Source organism: Terrapene carolina, unplaced genomic scaffold (genome assembly GCF_002925995.2).
Source record: "Terrapene carolina triunguis isolate 2854851 unplaced genomic scaffold, T_m_triunguis-2.0 Scaffold138, whole genome shotgun sequence".
Classification (NCBI taxonomy): domain Eukaryota; kingdom Metazoa; phylum Chordata; order Testudines; family Emydidae; genus Terrapene; species Terrapene triunguis.
Window position 1 is genome coordinate 391040 of NW_020664489.1, and position 16597 is coordinate 407636.

The 16597-nt window shown below is 48.6% G+C and overlaps 1 protein-coding gene across 1 annotated transcript in view; it reads left to right on the forward strand.

Annotated features, from left to right (window-relative positions):
* Positions 1-16597, forward strand: part of DYNC2H1 (dynein cytoplasmic 2 heavy chain 1) — a 367402-nt gene that overhangs the window by 278724 nt on the left and 72081 nt on the right. The window contains exon 83 of the mRNA XM_029911951.1: positions 4483-4599. Coding sequence (XP_029767811.1) covers positions 4483-4599 — 117 coding nt within the window. The remainder of the gene's footprint in view (positions 1-4482; positions 4600-16597) is intronic.

A 16597-nucleotide genomic window follows, 5' to 3' on the forward strand; every position in this document is an offset into this window, starting at 1 on the left:
CTGGCACTTCACCAACCTTGTAGTCAAATGCCTTGCACCACACAAAACTAAATTTACTAGATGTGGATCCAAAATGATGTTACTCCAATATTCAGCTGAGCACTTCACCAGCCAGAAAACTCTATAAACCAGCATTTATGATCTTCATTGAAATTCTGGTTTATAGTCTGTTTGGCGCAGGGCCAGCAGGGGGTTGGGGCATGGGAGGGGGTGTGGAGCATGGGCTCTGGGAGAGAGAGTCTGGGTGTGGGAGGGGACTTGGGGCAGCGGGTTGGGGCATGGGAGGGAGTGCGGGGTGCCGGATCCGGGGGGCACTCACCTCGGGTGGCTCCCCGCAATCAGTGACCTGTCCCAGCTGCTCCTAGGTGAAGATGCAGCAGGCAGCTCTGCACGCTGCCTCCACCCACAGGCACTGCCCCCACAGCTCTCATTGGCCATGGTTCCCAGCCAATGGGAGCTGCAGAGCTAGCACGTGGGGTGGGGTCAGCATGCAGAGCCGCCTGCGGCACCTCCGCCTAGGAGCAGCTGGGACAGGTCGCTGCTTGTGGGGAGCCAGGGGTGAGCGCCCCCCAGATCTGGCACCATGCACTCACTCCCGTGCCCCAACCTGCTGCCCCGAGCCCTCTCCTGCACCCAAACTCCCTCCCAGAGCCCGCACCCCCTCCACCTCCCCCATCCTGAGCCCTGCACCCCCCCACACACACACCCAAACGCCCTCCATCCAGTTAACTGAAATTTTTCACTTAACAGCACCCCCCCATTCATAGAATCATAGAAGATTTGCATTGGAAGAGACCTCAGGAAGTCATCTAGTCCAACCCCCTGCTGAAAGCAGGAACAACCCCAACTAAATCATCCCAGCCAGGGCTTTGTCAAGCTGGGCATTAAAAACCTCTAAGAATGGAGATTCCACCACCACTCTAGGTAACCCATTCCAGTGCTTCACCACCCTCCTAGTGAAATAGTTTTTCTTAATATCCAACCTAGACCTCCCACACTGCAACTTAAGACCATTGCTTCTTGTTCTGTCATCTGCCACCACTGCGTACAGCCTAGCTCCATCCTCTTTGGAATCCCCCTTCAGGTAGCTGAAGGCTGCTATCAAATCCCCCCTCACTCTTCTCTTCTGCAGACTAAATAAGCCCAGTTCCTTCAGCCTCTGCTTGTAAGTCATGTGCCCCAGCCCCCTAATCATATTCGTTGCCCTCCACTGGACTCTCTCCAATTTGTCCACATCCTTTCTGTAGTGGGGGGCCCAAAACTGGACACAATACTGCAGATTGGCCTCACCAGTGACAAATAGAGGGGAATAATCACTTCCCTCAATCTGCTGGCAATGCTCCTACTAACTAGACATTGAGCCATTGATCACTACCCGTTGAGCCCGACGATCTAGCCAGCTTTCTATCTACCTTATAGTCCATTCATCCAATCCATACTTTAACTTGCTGGCAAGAATACTGTGGGAGATGGTCTCAAAAGCTTTGCTAAAGTCAAGATATATCACATCCACCTCTTTCCCCATATCCACAGAGCCAGTTGTCTCATCATAGAAGGCAATCAGGTTGGTCAGGCATGGCTTGCCCTTGGTGAATCCATGTTGACTCTTCCTGATCACCTTCCTCTCCTCCAAGTGTTTCAAAATGGATTCCTTGAGGACCTGATTTTCCCAGGGACTGAGGTGAGGCTGACCGGTCAGCAGTTCCCCGGATTCTCCTTCTTCCCTTTTTCACAGATGGGCACTATATTTGCCTTTTTCCAATCATCTGGGACCTCTCCTGATGGTCCACGAGTTTTCAAAGATAATGGCCAATGGCTCTGCAATCACATCAGCCAAACTCTGTCTGCGCCCTCAGATGCATTAGATCTGGACCCATGGACTTGTGCATGTCCAGCTTTTTAAAATAATCCTTAGCCTATTCTTTCACCACTGTGGACTGCTCACCTCCTCCCCATACTGTGCTGCTCAGTGCAGCAGTTTGGGAGCGGACCTTATCTATGAAGACTGAGGGGGGGTGGGGGGGGGACATTGAGTACTTCAGCTTTTTCCACATCATCTGTCACTAGGTTGCCACCCCAGTTCAGTAAGGGTCCCACACTTTACCTGACCACCTTCTTGTTGCTAACATACCTGTAGAAACCCTTCTTGTTACCCTTCACATCCCTTGCTAGCTGCAACTCCAATTGTGTTTTTGCCTTCCTGATTACACCCCTGCTTGCTCAAGCAGTATTTTTATACTCCTCCCTTGTCATCTCTCTAAGTTTCCACTTCTTGTAAGCTTCCTTTTTGTGTTTAAGCTCACCGAAGATTTCTGTTAAGCCATGCTGGTTGCCTGCCATATTTGCTATTTTTTCTGCACGTTTCCCCTACATGCCAGATAAAACAGCCTTTACTGTAGTCAGAAAAAAATCAGTTTGGTTGAGTTAAACAAGAATCTTTTCTGTTATAATAAAATTAACTAGACATTCCAAAGCATCTTTTAAGGGTGTTGGTGTTAAAAGACTAGAGAATAAAATAATCTCTAGTCAATGTTAAGGAAGCAAATTAGCAAAAATAGGGAATTCCTGTAAAGATGGAAGTGATGAAAAATAGGAACAGACAATTTTCAAGAATATTTAATTAAATAAGTTTTTCTTGGTTAGGTACATATTCCTTGAATTTGAAAACATATTGATAATTTCAGTTAAAAGAATTAAGAACAAAGTGATAGTTTTCAGTTCTGTACTTTTTCAGATACATTTAATCAAGCCATTTACCCTAAGTATTAAATGTAGGCAAGCAGTAAGAGGTGAGCACTGTAGTGTGCTTTTTGCAGGCAGACTTCTGTGCCTGAGTAAAAGTCTCTTTTCCACTATAAGATGCAGGATCAGGACCAATGTATTTTATTGTGACATTCTCTGACCCAAGTCAGATAATGTTCCATAGGACTTTGTGTTGTTACAATTCCTTATCAAGGTAATAATGAAACAAATAATTTTCCTCGTTTATGCTCTCTACTGTACAGTCCAAAAGGATATGTTGTTTTGATTTACTTCACTTCAAAATTTTGAGGAAATAAAACATTAACATTGAATAAAATGGTGAATTTTCCACAAAAATTTAAAGCCTTTTTTAGCCTAATTAAAAACATAATATGAAGCCTTTGCCACTCTGTGTATGTTTCTCTGAAGTTCTTACTCATTTTCTGTCATGTTTGGCAAATTTAAAACAAGAATAAATGATAGTCAATATTTTAAAAGTTAAAACAACACTTGCATGCTCTACCAATTAATGATGCCTCATGCTATAGCAAGGCTGATAAATTAGATGCTGATGTTTTGGTTCAGCCAAGGCAAATGAAAATAATTTATCAGGGAAACAAAAGAAAATGAAACACTGCATCATTACACATTTTTCAAGATTAGAAAATCAATCAAAAATGCAGAAACAACTTGACTTCAAGTGCATGATTGTGAATGCATAACAATTAAATAGTCCAATCCTTTTGAAAGATTAATGTACCTTTTATTACAAACTTTAGTTCTTTGAAGTCAAACAAAACAAGAATCACATGATTTGGAAACAATAAAGGAATTGACTGTCTAAACTAACATAACAGAAGACTATTTGGCATATTCAGCAAAACTGTTACCTTACATGTAGTGTCGGAGGCATACTGCATTGCCATCGAGGAAGATTAATTACAAAAATATCTTTAAAGGGAATTCAACAGCTGTGCTGTAAAAGTGAAGAATCCTGAACGTTGGGATGAAATATTGGCCCCACTGACGTGCATGTGTGTTCTGCTATTGACTTCAGTAGGACCAAGAGTTCACCCTGGATATTTACAAACACAGAAGGACTAAGGCTGAATTTCCTAGAGCTCCATTACATTATTACTGTGCTAAATTATAACTCCAGTTCATCATCCATATTATCATAAACATTTTTATTTTTCTCTTTCCTTAAAATAAATGGAGAATAGTTTGAGCAGGCGTGGGTAGCTAAGTAAACAACAGAGTCCAACTGCAAAATAAGAATAAATGAGTTTTAATTGACTTTGTCCCTTCAGAGATGTGCATACCTAAGAGTTGTGCCTTCATTTGTACAGACAGAGCTCTGTTAAGGTCAGAATTTTGAACCTTGTTGTATATTTTAGGAAAAAGAGAAGCTTTAATTAATTACAAACCTCATTAGTGTATAAGTTTCTAACTGGACACTAGGAATGTGACAGAGGTAAGGACAATGCCAAGATTTTTTTTTTTAAATGAATAGGGCTCAAATAATTAGTAGTACTGTGTCTAGGGATGACTTGTGTTTGGCTTAGATCACAATATTAATTAATTGTACACAAAATTGTAGTCTGGACAAATTTCAGTTCATTTGCTTCTGTATTGTATTTTTATAAAGGAGGAAATTTGTGTTTATTTCTCTTATTTCTAATCCTGTTCAAGATTTGCATATATACGGCCTTCCCCTTACATTATCTTCTCATTTTTCAGGTCATTTCACAGCTTCGAATCCTGAGCAGGTCAGTAACTGCTGGCTGCAAATTTGACAGAGAAATCTGGTCTAATGAGCTTTCTCCTGTTCTCAACTTATGGAAGAAACTTAATCAGGTAAGAAAACAGCTTGTTAAAAAGACTATTTCTCTTCAGAAGTATATAATTTTTAAGATTTTTTTTTTAAATATTGTAGTGTCCCATTTTTTTTTAAATAATGGGACACTACAATATTGTAAAATGTATTTGAAATAAGTAGTATCATGAGAAATACATACAGTTGGATTAGGGATAAAGTCCACATTCAGGATGATAATAATCTTCACTGTCAATCTTTTCTTCATATTGATGTGACTGCACAGTCCCAACGTTTGTGAATCAGATCTCCTATGTGGCTTTGAAACCTACAGTAAAATGTGTAAGTCTCAAACTCCATCTGCTCATTTTCTGTGGCATCTAGTAGAGATTATTTTAGATTTTAAAACATTGCAATTATAATTAAGAAACCACTGACTCTTTGTGCAACTCTTCCCCACTCATCTCCCATGTGTCTCAAGTTCTTTAAGGTATAATTATTAAAATTTATTTGAGATGTATGTAAATGAAATGCTTGTAGAGCACTGACACTGATTTTTCTGTGTAATATTGCCATAGTACAGAACGGTAGTTCCTGTAAGGAATTAGTAATTTTTTTAAAAAGTCATGATTGAAGTTGTAAATAATGCTATCTTTTAGATCTATCTTAACTTGATTTATTTCTATAATCTGGGAAAAGATTAGGGGCCAGATTCACCAGTATACTCGGACTATTTTGAATCACACCTGAAGTGCAGGAGCTATAAACATCGGTTAGCTGGCCAGCTAAAATGGGTTTACAGCACAATCAGCCTGAGCAAGCAAGAGCATACTGATGAATCTGGCCCTAGATCTGTATTGCCTTCAAACGTATCAACATTACACACAATGCTCTTTTGCATGAAACTGGCAAATCACCTCACTACCACTCACTAATACTGAATTAATTGTGATACTAGTTATGACTATATGAAAATTGTTGTGATCACTCTAGGGGAGGGAAAGGATTTTTCTTAGAGTTTCAAAAGTCTGATAGTTTTTACCTGCCAAGCACTTAAAAAAATCATTTACATATACAATGTTATATTCAAAAATGTAATATCTGAAAACACTGTACACATAACAGTGAAATAAATAGATGCAATTTTACATTATTGTTTATGCTAATATTTACATGACACATGGACAATTAAAAGTTCTGGGTTTTCTTTTTAATTACATTATTCATGTAACAGATATGTCAGTGTTTTTGTATATTTTAGCATAGCACTTTCTAACTTTTTCATACTAGAGGGTTTTTTTAGTCATGTTGATATTAAGGTATATATTTTTTTCAAATACTTGATCAATATCTTGGGAATCTTAATTGTCTTGAAAGATACTCTAATTCAAACTTATAACAAATCCCAACATTTATTATGAATACTGTATTCTAAATGATGTCTCAGGACTAAACATGCAACTCCTAATCCATGAAATACCTCTGTGTATGATCTTTTAGAAAGCAAAATTGTTTAACCTAGAGCTGTTTTAAGCATATGAGGAATTATTCTCTAGATGCTGTTCTCAGATAAGTTCTGTGGGTTCTAGTCACCCATACTCCTGCATATATATACATACACACACACACACACAGAGCCATCTGCTGGAGTTAAAATCAAGTGCAAGAATGCTGAGAGAGAGACATCCCTCTACTAATAATGGATTGGTTAGCAGAATAAAACTCAAAAGGTTGATACTTATGCAGGATGGTTGTTGTGAGTAGCCAGTGACAGGGCTGGATATCACAGGGGAATGCTTCAAAGGGGCTCTGAGACTGGGATGCACCTATGGTTAACCAGCAGGAAAATGTAAGGGCTGGCATAGCCTTGAGGAGATTTTTTGGGTGGTGAGTAAACTGGAGGTGTCAGGGAGTTGACACCCAATTAAGCACTATCAAGACTCCCTCTCACTGGAGGCAGCGGTGGGGGAAACGTGACTTAGTAACGGTGACCCTGATAATCATCACATCCTTCTTTGACAAGTTATTGGATGGGGGACGCAGTAGATGATATATATTGATTTCAGAAAGGCTTTTGATACAGTCCCACATGACAGTCTCATAAGCAAACTAGAAAAATGTGATCTAGATGAAATTCCTATAAGCTGGGAGTACAACTGATTGAAAGGCCATACTCAAAGAGTAGTTATCCATGGTTTGCTGTCAAACTGGGAGGATGTATCTAGTGAGTTGCTGCAGGGATCTGTCCTGGGTCAGATACTTTTAATCATTTTCATTAATGACTTGGATAATGAAGTGGAGAATATGCTTATTAAATTTACAGATGACACCAAACTGCGAGGGAGCAAGCACTTTTAAGGACAGGAATAGAATGGGAAAGGACCTTGATAAATTAGAGAATTGATCAGAAATCAACAAGATGAAATTCAATAAAAACAAGTGCAAAGTACTACACTTAGGAAAGACAAATCAAATGTGCCTCTACAACAGGGGATGGTTAGGTGATAGTACTGTTGAAAAGAATCTGGGTGGATCACAAATTGAATGAGTGAACCAACAATGGGATGCAATTGCAAAAAAAGGTAATATTCTGGGGTGTATTAACAGGAGTCTTTTATGTAAGACATAGGAAGTAATTATCCCACTTTTCTCTGCCCTGGTGAGATATCAGTGGAGTAGTGTGTCCTTTTCAGGGTACCCGGGCATGTTTAGTCTTGAGAAAAGATCATAGAATGTTAGGATTGGACGGGATCTCAGGAGGTCATCTAGTCCAACCCCCTGCTCAAAGCAGGACCAATTCCCAACTAAATCATCCCAGCCAGGGCTTTGTCTAGTCTGACCTTAAAAACCTCTAAGGAAGGAGATTCCACTACCTCCGTAGGTAACCCATTCCAGTGCTTCACCACCCTCCTAGTGAAAAAGTTTTTCCTAATATGACTGGGGGGACCTAGTAACAGTCTTCAAATATCTTAAAGACGGTTATAAAGAGAGTGATCAGTTGTTCTCCATGTCCAGTGAAAGTAGGACAAGAAATAATTGGCTTAATCTTCAGACAGGGAGATTTAGGTTAGATATTAGTAAAATCATTCTAACTATAAAGTTAGTTAAGAACTGGAATAGGCTTCCGAGGGAAGTTGTGGAATCCCCATCACTGGAGGTTAAACGACACCTGACAGGGATGGTCTTGGGCAGCCTCAGCACCAGGGGCTGGACTAGGCAATCTCTTGAGGTCCCTTCCTGCCCTGTTTTTCTAGGATTCTGTGCTTTTTTGCTACCAAAACTCATTCACGGACTTTGCAAATGCACAATAAACTCATTTTCCGTTCTTAAATAGAATTACTCAAAACACATACATCCAATTCCTGGCAACAGCATTGAAATGCAAAATCCTAACTCTAATATCCTCTTTCCTTTTGGATTTTCAAACTACACCTATGTCTTTTAATCACATAATGTTATTTGGCTGGGGTGGATGTAAAGTTTTTGCATTTGACTGTGTTTGTTATGAATTGTACATGTATGTATTTTGTGGTGGTTCTGTGTTTGAATTAGGGTTGCCAAGTGTCCATTTTTCAACCGCTAAAAGTCCAGTCAGTGGCGCAGTGGGGGTAAGGCAGCTCCCTGCCTGCTCTGGCGCCGCACAGCTACTGGAAGCAGCTGGCATGTCCAGCTCCTAGGCACTGGAGCAGCCACAGGGGCTCTGCACCCTATTGACATCTATGGAATACTCACTTAAGTAAGGTCTACTTAGATGAATGAAGGCTTACAATTTCAGTTTCACGCTAATGTGAAATACACTAATACAGCTTTTTTAAAAATGTTTTTATTTTTTTAAAAGTAATTGGAAATAAATGACAGCCAAGGAAACTGTGCTATTTCCCTTATACATAACATTACTTCTGCACCAACCCGCAATACAAGGTTTGACCTACATGGAACAGTCTAAGGGAGCAAAAGAGGATACTCCAATAATTGTCTTGACCAATTTTTCCCAGTTAGGCCAAAAGGGAGGCTACTTACTAGGCAGTGTGGCAAGGCACCTTCTCAGTCTCACCAGCCTCAGCTGCTTTTAGCCTTGGCAAGACAGGCTTGGGTAAAATAGTCCCTCTTGGTGGCACAGCAGAAGTCCATTCCTTCTCTCCACCACTCTTTTTAGTTTGTTTTTCCTCCCTTATGGGAGGGAATGCAGCCTCCCCTCCTGGTGAGGCTCACTGTCTTGCTGCTCCTAACCTACTGGCAGCAGGATTCCTTCTCTCTCTCTCCTTCTCCCAACAGGGGAGGGTTTTAAAAGGTCTCAGGCAGCCATTAGTTGGAATCAGCTGATCCTAATTGACCTCAGGTAACTCCCTCTCAGCTGATCCTAATTGATTCTCTGGTAACCCCTTCTCAGCTGAACTTGATTGACCTGTGGTTACTCCTCCTCAGTTGATAGGGAGGAGGGCCTTTTAACCCTCTGAGACTGTTTTCTACCCTGCTTCCCCCCCCACCCCACCCTTGCAGCTGTCTGTCCTGAGTTTATCACAGCAGTCTTCATCACTTATCTGGTAAATTACTTTTGATTTTTGTCTGGCTAGCAGTTGAAAATCATGTTTAATGGAACACAAATAAACACTGTTTGCCAAACAATCTAGGATTTTTTTGACACCCCAAACACTATAGAGAAGAGTTTTGTTGTATGTACTGTTTCTTCTTCGAGTGCTTGCTCATATCCATTCCAGTTAGGTGTGTGCGCGCCGCGTGCACGATCGTCGGAAGATTTTTACCCTAGCAACACCCGGTGGGTCGGCTGTGGAGCCCCCTGGAGTGGCGCCGTTATGGCGCTGGATATATACCCCAGCCGACCCAGCGCCCCCTCAGTTCCTTCTTACCGCCCCTGACGGTCGTTGGAACTGTGGAGCGCGGCTTAGCTGATCTCCACACTCCCTAGCGTTTCACTGTTCTTGTTATATTTAGTTATATAGATAGTTGTTCAAGTTAGTTAGTAGTTAGTGTATAGTGTATATATAGATAGTTGTAAATTGTTATCGGGGGTTTAGGGGGTGTTTCTCCCCTTTTCCCCCCGGCGCACAGCCGGGCCCATGCCCAAGGCTCCTGGCTTTAAGCCGTGCGCGTCCTGCGGGAAGCACATGCCAACCAGCGACCCGCATAGTTCTTGCTTGAAGTGCCTGGGAGAGACTCATCCAGCGGATAAGTGCCCTATCTGCAAGGCCTTCAAGCCGAGGACAAGGAAGGAGCGGGACTTTAGGCTCCGACAGCTCCTCATGGAGGCGGCGCTGAGTCCGGATCCTCCCTCGGCGCGCCCTGTCCCGGCACCGAGCGCTTCGGTGCGCAGCGCCCCGGCGGGCCCGACCAGTGCGGCAGAAAAGACTGTCCGGCACCGACCGACGTCGGCACCGCGCCCGCCCAAAGAGCCTCGGCACCGATCCATTTCGCCGGGCCATAAGAAGACCGCTAAGACACGGGACGCTGCTGCCGCGAAGATACAGGCTCCCCCGGTGCCGGGGGTAGAGCCGCGTCCGCAGCTGGACCGCCAAAGGCAGGCGGCCACACCGTCGACTCCGGCACCGAGGCCGTTGAGTCCGGTGCGGACTGTTTCACCACCAAGGCTGGTGGTGGAACCTTGTCTCCCTTCCACCCCGGAGACCTTCGCTTCCGCGAGAGACCTGATCGCCCTCACTGAGCCGGCGCCGTCGCAACTCCCGGCACCGGTAGCCCCACGTGTGCTACAGTCTAGAGGGAAACCTGCCTTGGTGCGCCCACCGTCGCCAGTACAAACCTCTCGGCACCGCTCCAGATCCCGAAGCAGGTCCCGACGCCGCTCTGAGTCCCGGCGCCGACTGTCACCTCGGCACCGGTCGTACTCGCGGCCCAGATCTTCCTCGCGGCGCCGCTCAACATCCCGGCACCGCCGTGACGACCGGCACCGATCGGGGTCGAGGCGCAGCTCCCGGCACCGGTATGAGCGCCACTCGGGCTCGAGAGGCCGCTCCCGGTACCACGTCTCCTCCAGATCGTCGTCACGTTCCAGATCGGGATCCCGGCACCGGAGGGACTATCGGCACCGGTCCAGGTCCCGGCACCGTTCGCCGGCACCGCACAGGGACAGGTCCCCTTACGGTCGGCACCGATCGGCACCGTACCATCCGGTACCGACGGCATCGGCTTCGGCACCGCCGTGGCCGTCGAGATCGGCGTCGCGGTCCTCTGGGACAGGGGAGCCCGGCCACCTGCAGGAGACCGACGACCCGATACAAGGACCTGCGCATTGGTCCTTCTGGACTCCTTGGGCCTACCACCAGGCACAAGGAGCTCCCCTATCGGCCTCCCGCTCTGGCCGTTCGGAGCCTAGGGCCCCAGAGTCCACCATCTCCCGCCCTCCTCCAAGGGACGTGGAGGCTCCAGTGCCCGCACCTGCAGAGGCCCTGGACCTGGGGGCAGGGGATGCCCATCACCAGGAACACATGGAGCAGGATCAACCATTGGACCCCTTGCCACCGGGGGTATCCTCCTCGTCCTCTCCTGATGAGGCCGTAGCGGGCACTTCTACCACCGGGCCGCCTCCGATAGACCTTCGGGCCCATCAGGACCTGCTGCGGCGCATGGCTCGCAATCTGGACCTCCAGGTGGAGGAGATTGCGGAGGTCCATGACCCAATAGTGCAGATCATTTCTGCGGATGCTCCATCCAGGGTGGCATTACCGCTGGTCCGCACCATCCAGGCCAACGCCACCACTATCTGGCAGACCCCGGCCTCTATTCCGCCCACGGCCAGAGGGGTGGAGAGAAAGTACTTCGTGCCTTCCCGGGAGCATGAGTATCTGTACACTCACCCCCAACCGTGCTCACTGGTGGTGTCATCAGTGAATGCACGGGAGCGCCATGGCCAGCAGGCTGCTGCGCCCAAATCGAAGGACGCTAAGCGCTTCGATTTGTTCGGACGCAAGGTGTATTCTGCTGGCGGACTGCAATTGCGGGCAGCGAACCAGCAGGCGCTCCTCAGCCGCTACGGCTTCAATATGTGGTCCTCGATGGGGAAATTTAAAGAACTGGTCCCCCAGGACTCGAGGGAAGAGTTCGGGGCCTTGGTAGAGGAGGGCAAGCGGGTGGCATGCACCTCCCTACAGGCATCCCTGGATATAGCGGACTCGGCCGCTAGGACACTGGCTTCCGGGATAGCAATGCGCCGAATCTCCTGGCTCCAGGTGTCGGGCTTGCCACCGGAACTGCAGCAGACCCTGCAGGACCTACCGTTCGAGGGCCAGGGCCTCTTCTCAGAGAAAACAGACTCGAGGCTCCAAAACCTCAAAGACTCCCGGACAATGATGCGCTCCCTGGGGATGCATGTCCCAGGGCCTCAGCGCAGACCCTTCAGGCCCCAACCTCAGCGGTTCTACCCTCCCCCGCCTCGTCCAAGACAGGACTTTGCTAGGAGGCGGGGTCGAGGCGGTAGGCGAAGGTCGACCGGCCCTCAACCCGGTCAGAACCAGGGCCAGTCTAGGCCACCTTCAGGGCCTAGACAAGTCTTTTGAAGGTGCGGTCGAGGACGGCACCACGACCGGTACCCAGGATCCGACTCCCCCTTTCCGGGATCGCCTCTCCCGCTTCCACCGTGCTTGGTCCCGTATAACCTCGGACCGTTGGGTCCTTCGCACGGTGGAAAGGGGATACGCCCTCCAGTTTTCCTCGCCCCCCCCCTCCCACTGCCCCTCCCCGTCCCTCTTCAGGGACCCCTCTCACGAGCAACTCCTTACACAGGAGGTTCTTGGGCTCCTCGCTATGGGGGCCATAGAGGAGGTTCCATCGGAGCTAAGGGGCAGGGGGTTTTACTCCCGCTACTTCCTGATACCCAAGTCAAAAGGGGGTCTAAGGCCCATCTTAGACTTGCGCGGACTCAACAAATTCATAGTAAAGTTGAGGTTCCGCATGGTGTCATTGGGGACCATCATCCCTTCACTGGATCCTGGAGACTGGTTCGCCGCCCTCGACATGAAGGACGCTTATTTCCATATAGCGATTTATCCGCCCCACAGACGCTTCCTGCGATTTGTAGTAAACAGGGTGCACTACCAATTTGCAGTCCTTCCCTTCGGCTTGTCCTCGGCTCCCAGGGTGTTCACAAAGTGTCTGGCAGTCGTCGCGGCCTTCCTTCGTCGACAAGGGATACAGCTGTTCCCGTACTTGGACGACTGGCTGGTACGCGGCCGCACCAGAGACCAAGTGCAGGCCCATGTCCACATAGTGACACGCACTTTCCACGAGCTGGGCATTCTACTCAACAGAGAGAAGTCCACTCTAGTACCAACTCAGAGGATAGAGTTCATTGGAGCAATCCTGGACTCCAGACATGCCCGAGCCATCCTGCCAGACAGCCGCTTTCATACCATTTCAAGCGTCATTCAAGGACTCAGGGCCTTTCCAACTACCACCATAAGGACATGCCTTGCCCTCTTGGGCCACATGGCCTCGTGCACCTACGTAACCAGGCACGCCAGGCTGCGACTTCGCCCATTGCAGACTTGGGTGTCATCGGTTTACCGTCCTCACCGAGACGACCTGAGCATAGTGGTCACGGTTCCGCCCGCAGTCTTGGCCTCCCTCGCTTGGTGGACGGACCGCACGGCGGTCTGTGCAGGAGTGCCTTTTCATGCCCCACAGCCCTCCCTCCACCTAGTTACGGACGCTTCATCTCTAGGATGGGGCGCTCACCTGGGGGAGCATCATACCCAAGGCCTGTGGTCGGCGTCCCAACTAGCCCTGCACATCAACGTCCGAGAGCTGATGGCAGTGCGCCTGGCTTGTCAGGCTTTCCTCAACTTCCTACAGGGCCGTTGCGTGCTGATTCTCACCGACAACACCACGGCCATGTTTTACATCAACAAGCAAGGCGGAGCCCGCTCATCTCCCCTATGCCAAGAGGCCATTCGCCTGTGGGACTTTTGCATCGCCCACTCGATACATCTCACGGCGTCATTCCTGCCTGGAGTCCAGAATACGCTGGCGGACCGTCTCAGCAGGTCCTTCCAAACGCACGAGTGGTCGATTCGCCCGGACATCATCTATTCCGTCTTCCAGAGGTGGGGGTTTCCCCACATCGACCTGTTCGCATCTCGGGCCAACAGGAAGTGCCAGGCATTCTGCTCCCTACAAGGGCGAGCCCAGGGCTCTCGGTCGGACGCCTTCCTCATGGCATGGAAAGACCATCTGTTCTACGCCTTTCCCCCATTCCCGCTGGTCCACAGGGTGCTGCTCAAGATCCGCAGGGACCATGCACGGGTAATTCTAGTCGCTCCCGCTTGGCCGAGACAGCACTGGTACACCACACTCCTGGAGCTGTCAGTACAGAGACCGATCACGCTCCCCTTGACTCCGGATCTCATCTCTCAGGACCACGGCCGGCTGTGTCACCCCGACCTGCAGTCGCTCCACCTCACGGCGTGGATGCTTCATGGTTGAGTCGCTCAGAGCGGCAATGCTCGCAGGCCGTCCAACAGGTCCTGCTGGGAAGTAGAAAGCCCTCTACGCGCACCACTTATTTAGCCAAGTGGAAGAGGTTCTCCTGCTGGTGTGAGCAACGAGCTACGTCTCCCTCGCAGGCTCCTATCCCCTTGATACTGGAGTACCTCCTGTCCCTAAGACAGCAAGGCTTGGCGACATCCTCAATTAGGGTTCACCTCGCCGCTATTTCCGCTTTCCACCCAGGAGAACTCACGTCCTCGGTCTTCTCTAACCCGATGGTCGTTAGATTCCTCAAGGGCTTAGACCGGCTGTACCCACAGCAACGACAGCCGGTTCCAACGTGGGACCTCAACCTCGTACTCTCTAGGCTCACAGGGCCTCCGTTTGAACCATTGGCTACCTGCTCGCTCCTGTACTTATCTTGGAAGACAGCCTTCCTGGTAGCCATCACCTCAGCACGGCGCGTCTCGGAACTCAGAGCGCTCACATCCGAGCCCCCATACACGGTGTTCCATAAGGATAAGGTGCAGCTTCGCCCCCATCCTGCCTTTCTTCCAAAGGTGGTGTCACCTTTCCACGTGAACCAGGATATATTCCTCCCGGTCTTCCATCCCAAACCGCACGCTACTCGTCAGGACCAGCGTTTACATTCGTTGGACGTTCGCAGGGCCCTGGCTTTCTATATTGACCGTACAAAGTCGTTTAGGAAGACGATGCAACTCTTCGTTGCGGTAGCCGACCGGATGAAGGGCTCACCGGTCTCTTCACAGTGCCTGTCCTCCTGGATCACGTCCTGCATTCGTGCTTGTTACGACCTGGCCGGTGTTCCGACGCCACGCATCACCGCTCATTCCACGAGGGCTCAGGCCTCCTCGACTGCCTTCCTGGCTCAAGTACCGCTCCAGGACATTTGTAGAGCTGCAGTGTGGTCATCGGTCCACACATTTACTACCCACTATGCGCTGGTGCAACAATCCAGAGACGATGCTGCTTTCGGGTCAGCGATTCTGCACACAGCAATGTCTCACTCCGACCCCGCCACCTAGGTGGGGCTTGGGAGTCACCTAACTGGAATGGATATGAGCAAGCACTCGAAGAAGAAAAGACGGTTACTCACCGTTGTAACTGTTGTTCTTCGAGATGTGTTGCTCATATCCATTCCAAACCCGCCCCCCTTCCCCACTGTCGGAGTAGCCGGCAAGAAGGAACTGAGGGGGCGCTGGGTCGGCTGGGGTATATATCCAGCGCCATAACGGCGCCACTCCAGGGGGCTCCACAGCCGACCCACCGGGTGTTGCTAGGGTAAAAATCTTCCGACGATCGTGCACGCGGCGCGCACACACCTAACTGGAATGGATATGAGCAACACATCTCGAAGAACAACAGTTACAACGGTGAGTAACCGTCTTTTCTGTCTGTACACTCATATGTGGCACTGAGAATTTCCTTTCTCAGGTGCTTAGCTGGCTATGCTTGCTCCCATGTGCTAGATCTAACTGATGACCATATCTAGGGTCAGTAAGGATTTTCCCCCCAGGTCAGATAGTCAGTGACCTTAGGGGTTTTTTGCCTTCATCTGCAGTGTGTGGGTCACTTGCTGAGATTATCTGGGTATATCTCACTTAATCAATTCTATGCTATTGCATGGGCCTCGGGCGCTGATGATTCTCAGTCCCTCCTGTTCTCTGCTGTGGTACATAATAGTCTATTTTCCTATAGGCTGTAATGTTTTTATCTAAATTTGGTTGCTGAGTTCAGTTTGTGTGTGCTAGGTGGTGGTGGTGGCCTCTGATATACAGGAGGTTGGACTAGATGATCTGGTGATCTCTTCTGGCTTTAAACTCTATGACTGTAAGCCTGCATGAAAGATTATTTGCAAGACAAAATACACCTATCATTGAATAAAATGCCAAACAAATATATTTTCTTCTTGTGCAATACTTTAAATGCTTTAGAAATTGTAATAGTAATTGTAAATAATACAATTCCAGAGTTAAGTAAAAATTGGTAATTGCAGAGGGAGAGTGAAATTATCAAGTAATCATTATTATACAAAAAGGGGCAAAGATCTTTTCAGCTAAGATTTGAAATTACATGAAAAGTCAATGAAACAGAGTTACAGGAAAACTGTTGTGTTCCCAAGAATGAGGAAATTTTGTGGGAGACAGAGCGCCTCGCCGGGCCGTCCAAACCCTCCGAGCGCCTCGCCGGGCCGTCCAAACCCTCCCGAGCGCCGCGCCGCGCCGGGCCGCCCAAACCCCCGAGCGCCGCGCCGCGCCGCGCCGGGCTGCCCAAACCACTGGAGCGCCGCGCCGGGCTGCCCAAACCCCTGGAGCACCGCGCCGGGCTGCCCAAACCCCCGGAGCGCCGTGCCGGGCCAGGCCGCCCAAACCCCCCGGAGCACCAGGCCGCACTGCCGAAGACCCCGCTCGTGCCGCCGAAACACCCCCCTTCGCTGCCCGGCCAAAACAAAAAAGAACCCCTCTAGCGCCGCTCCGCCAAGCAAAAAATAAAAAAAACAAAAACACCGCGAACGCCCCCCGCCACCCCAACATTGACCGCCCCTTCTAAGATGCCACCCCA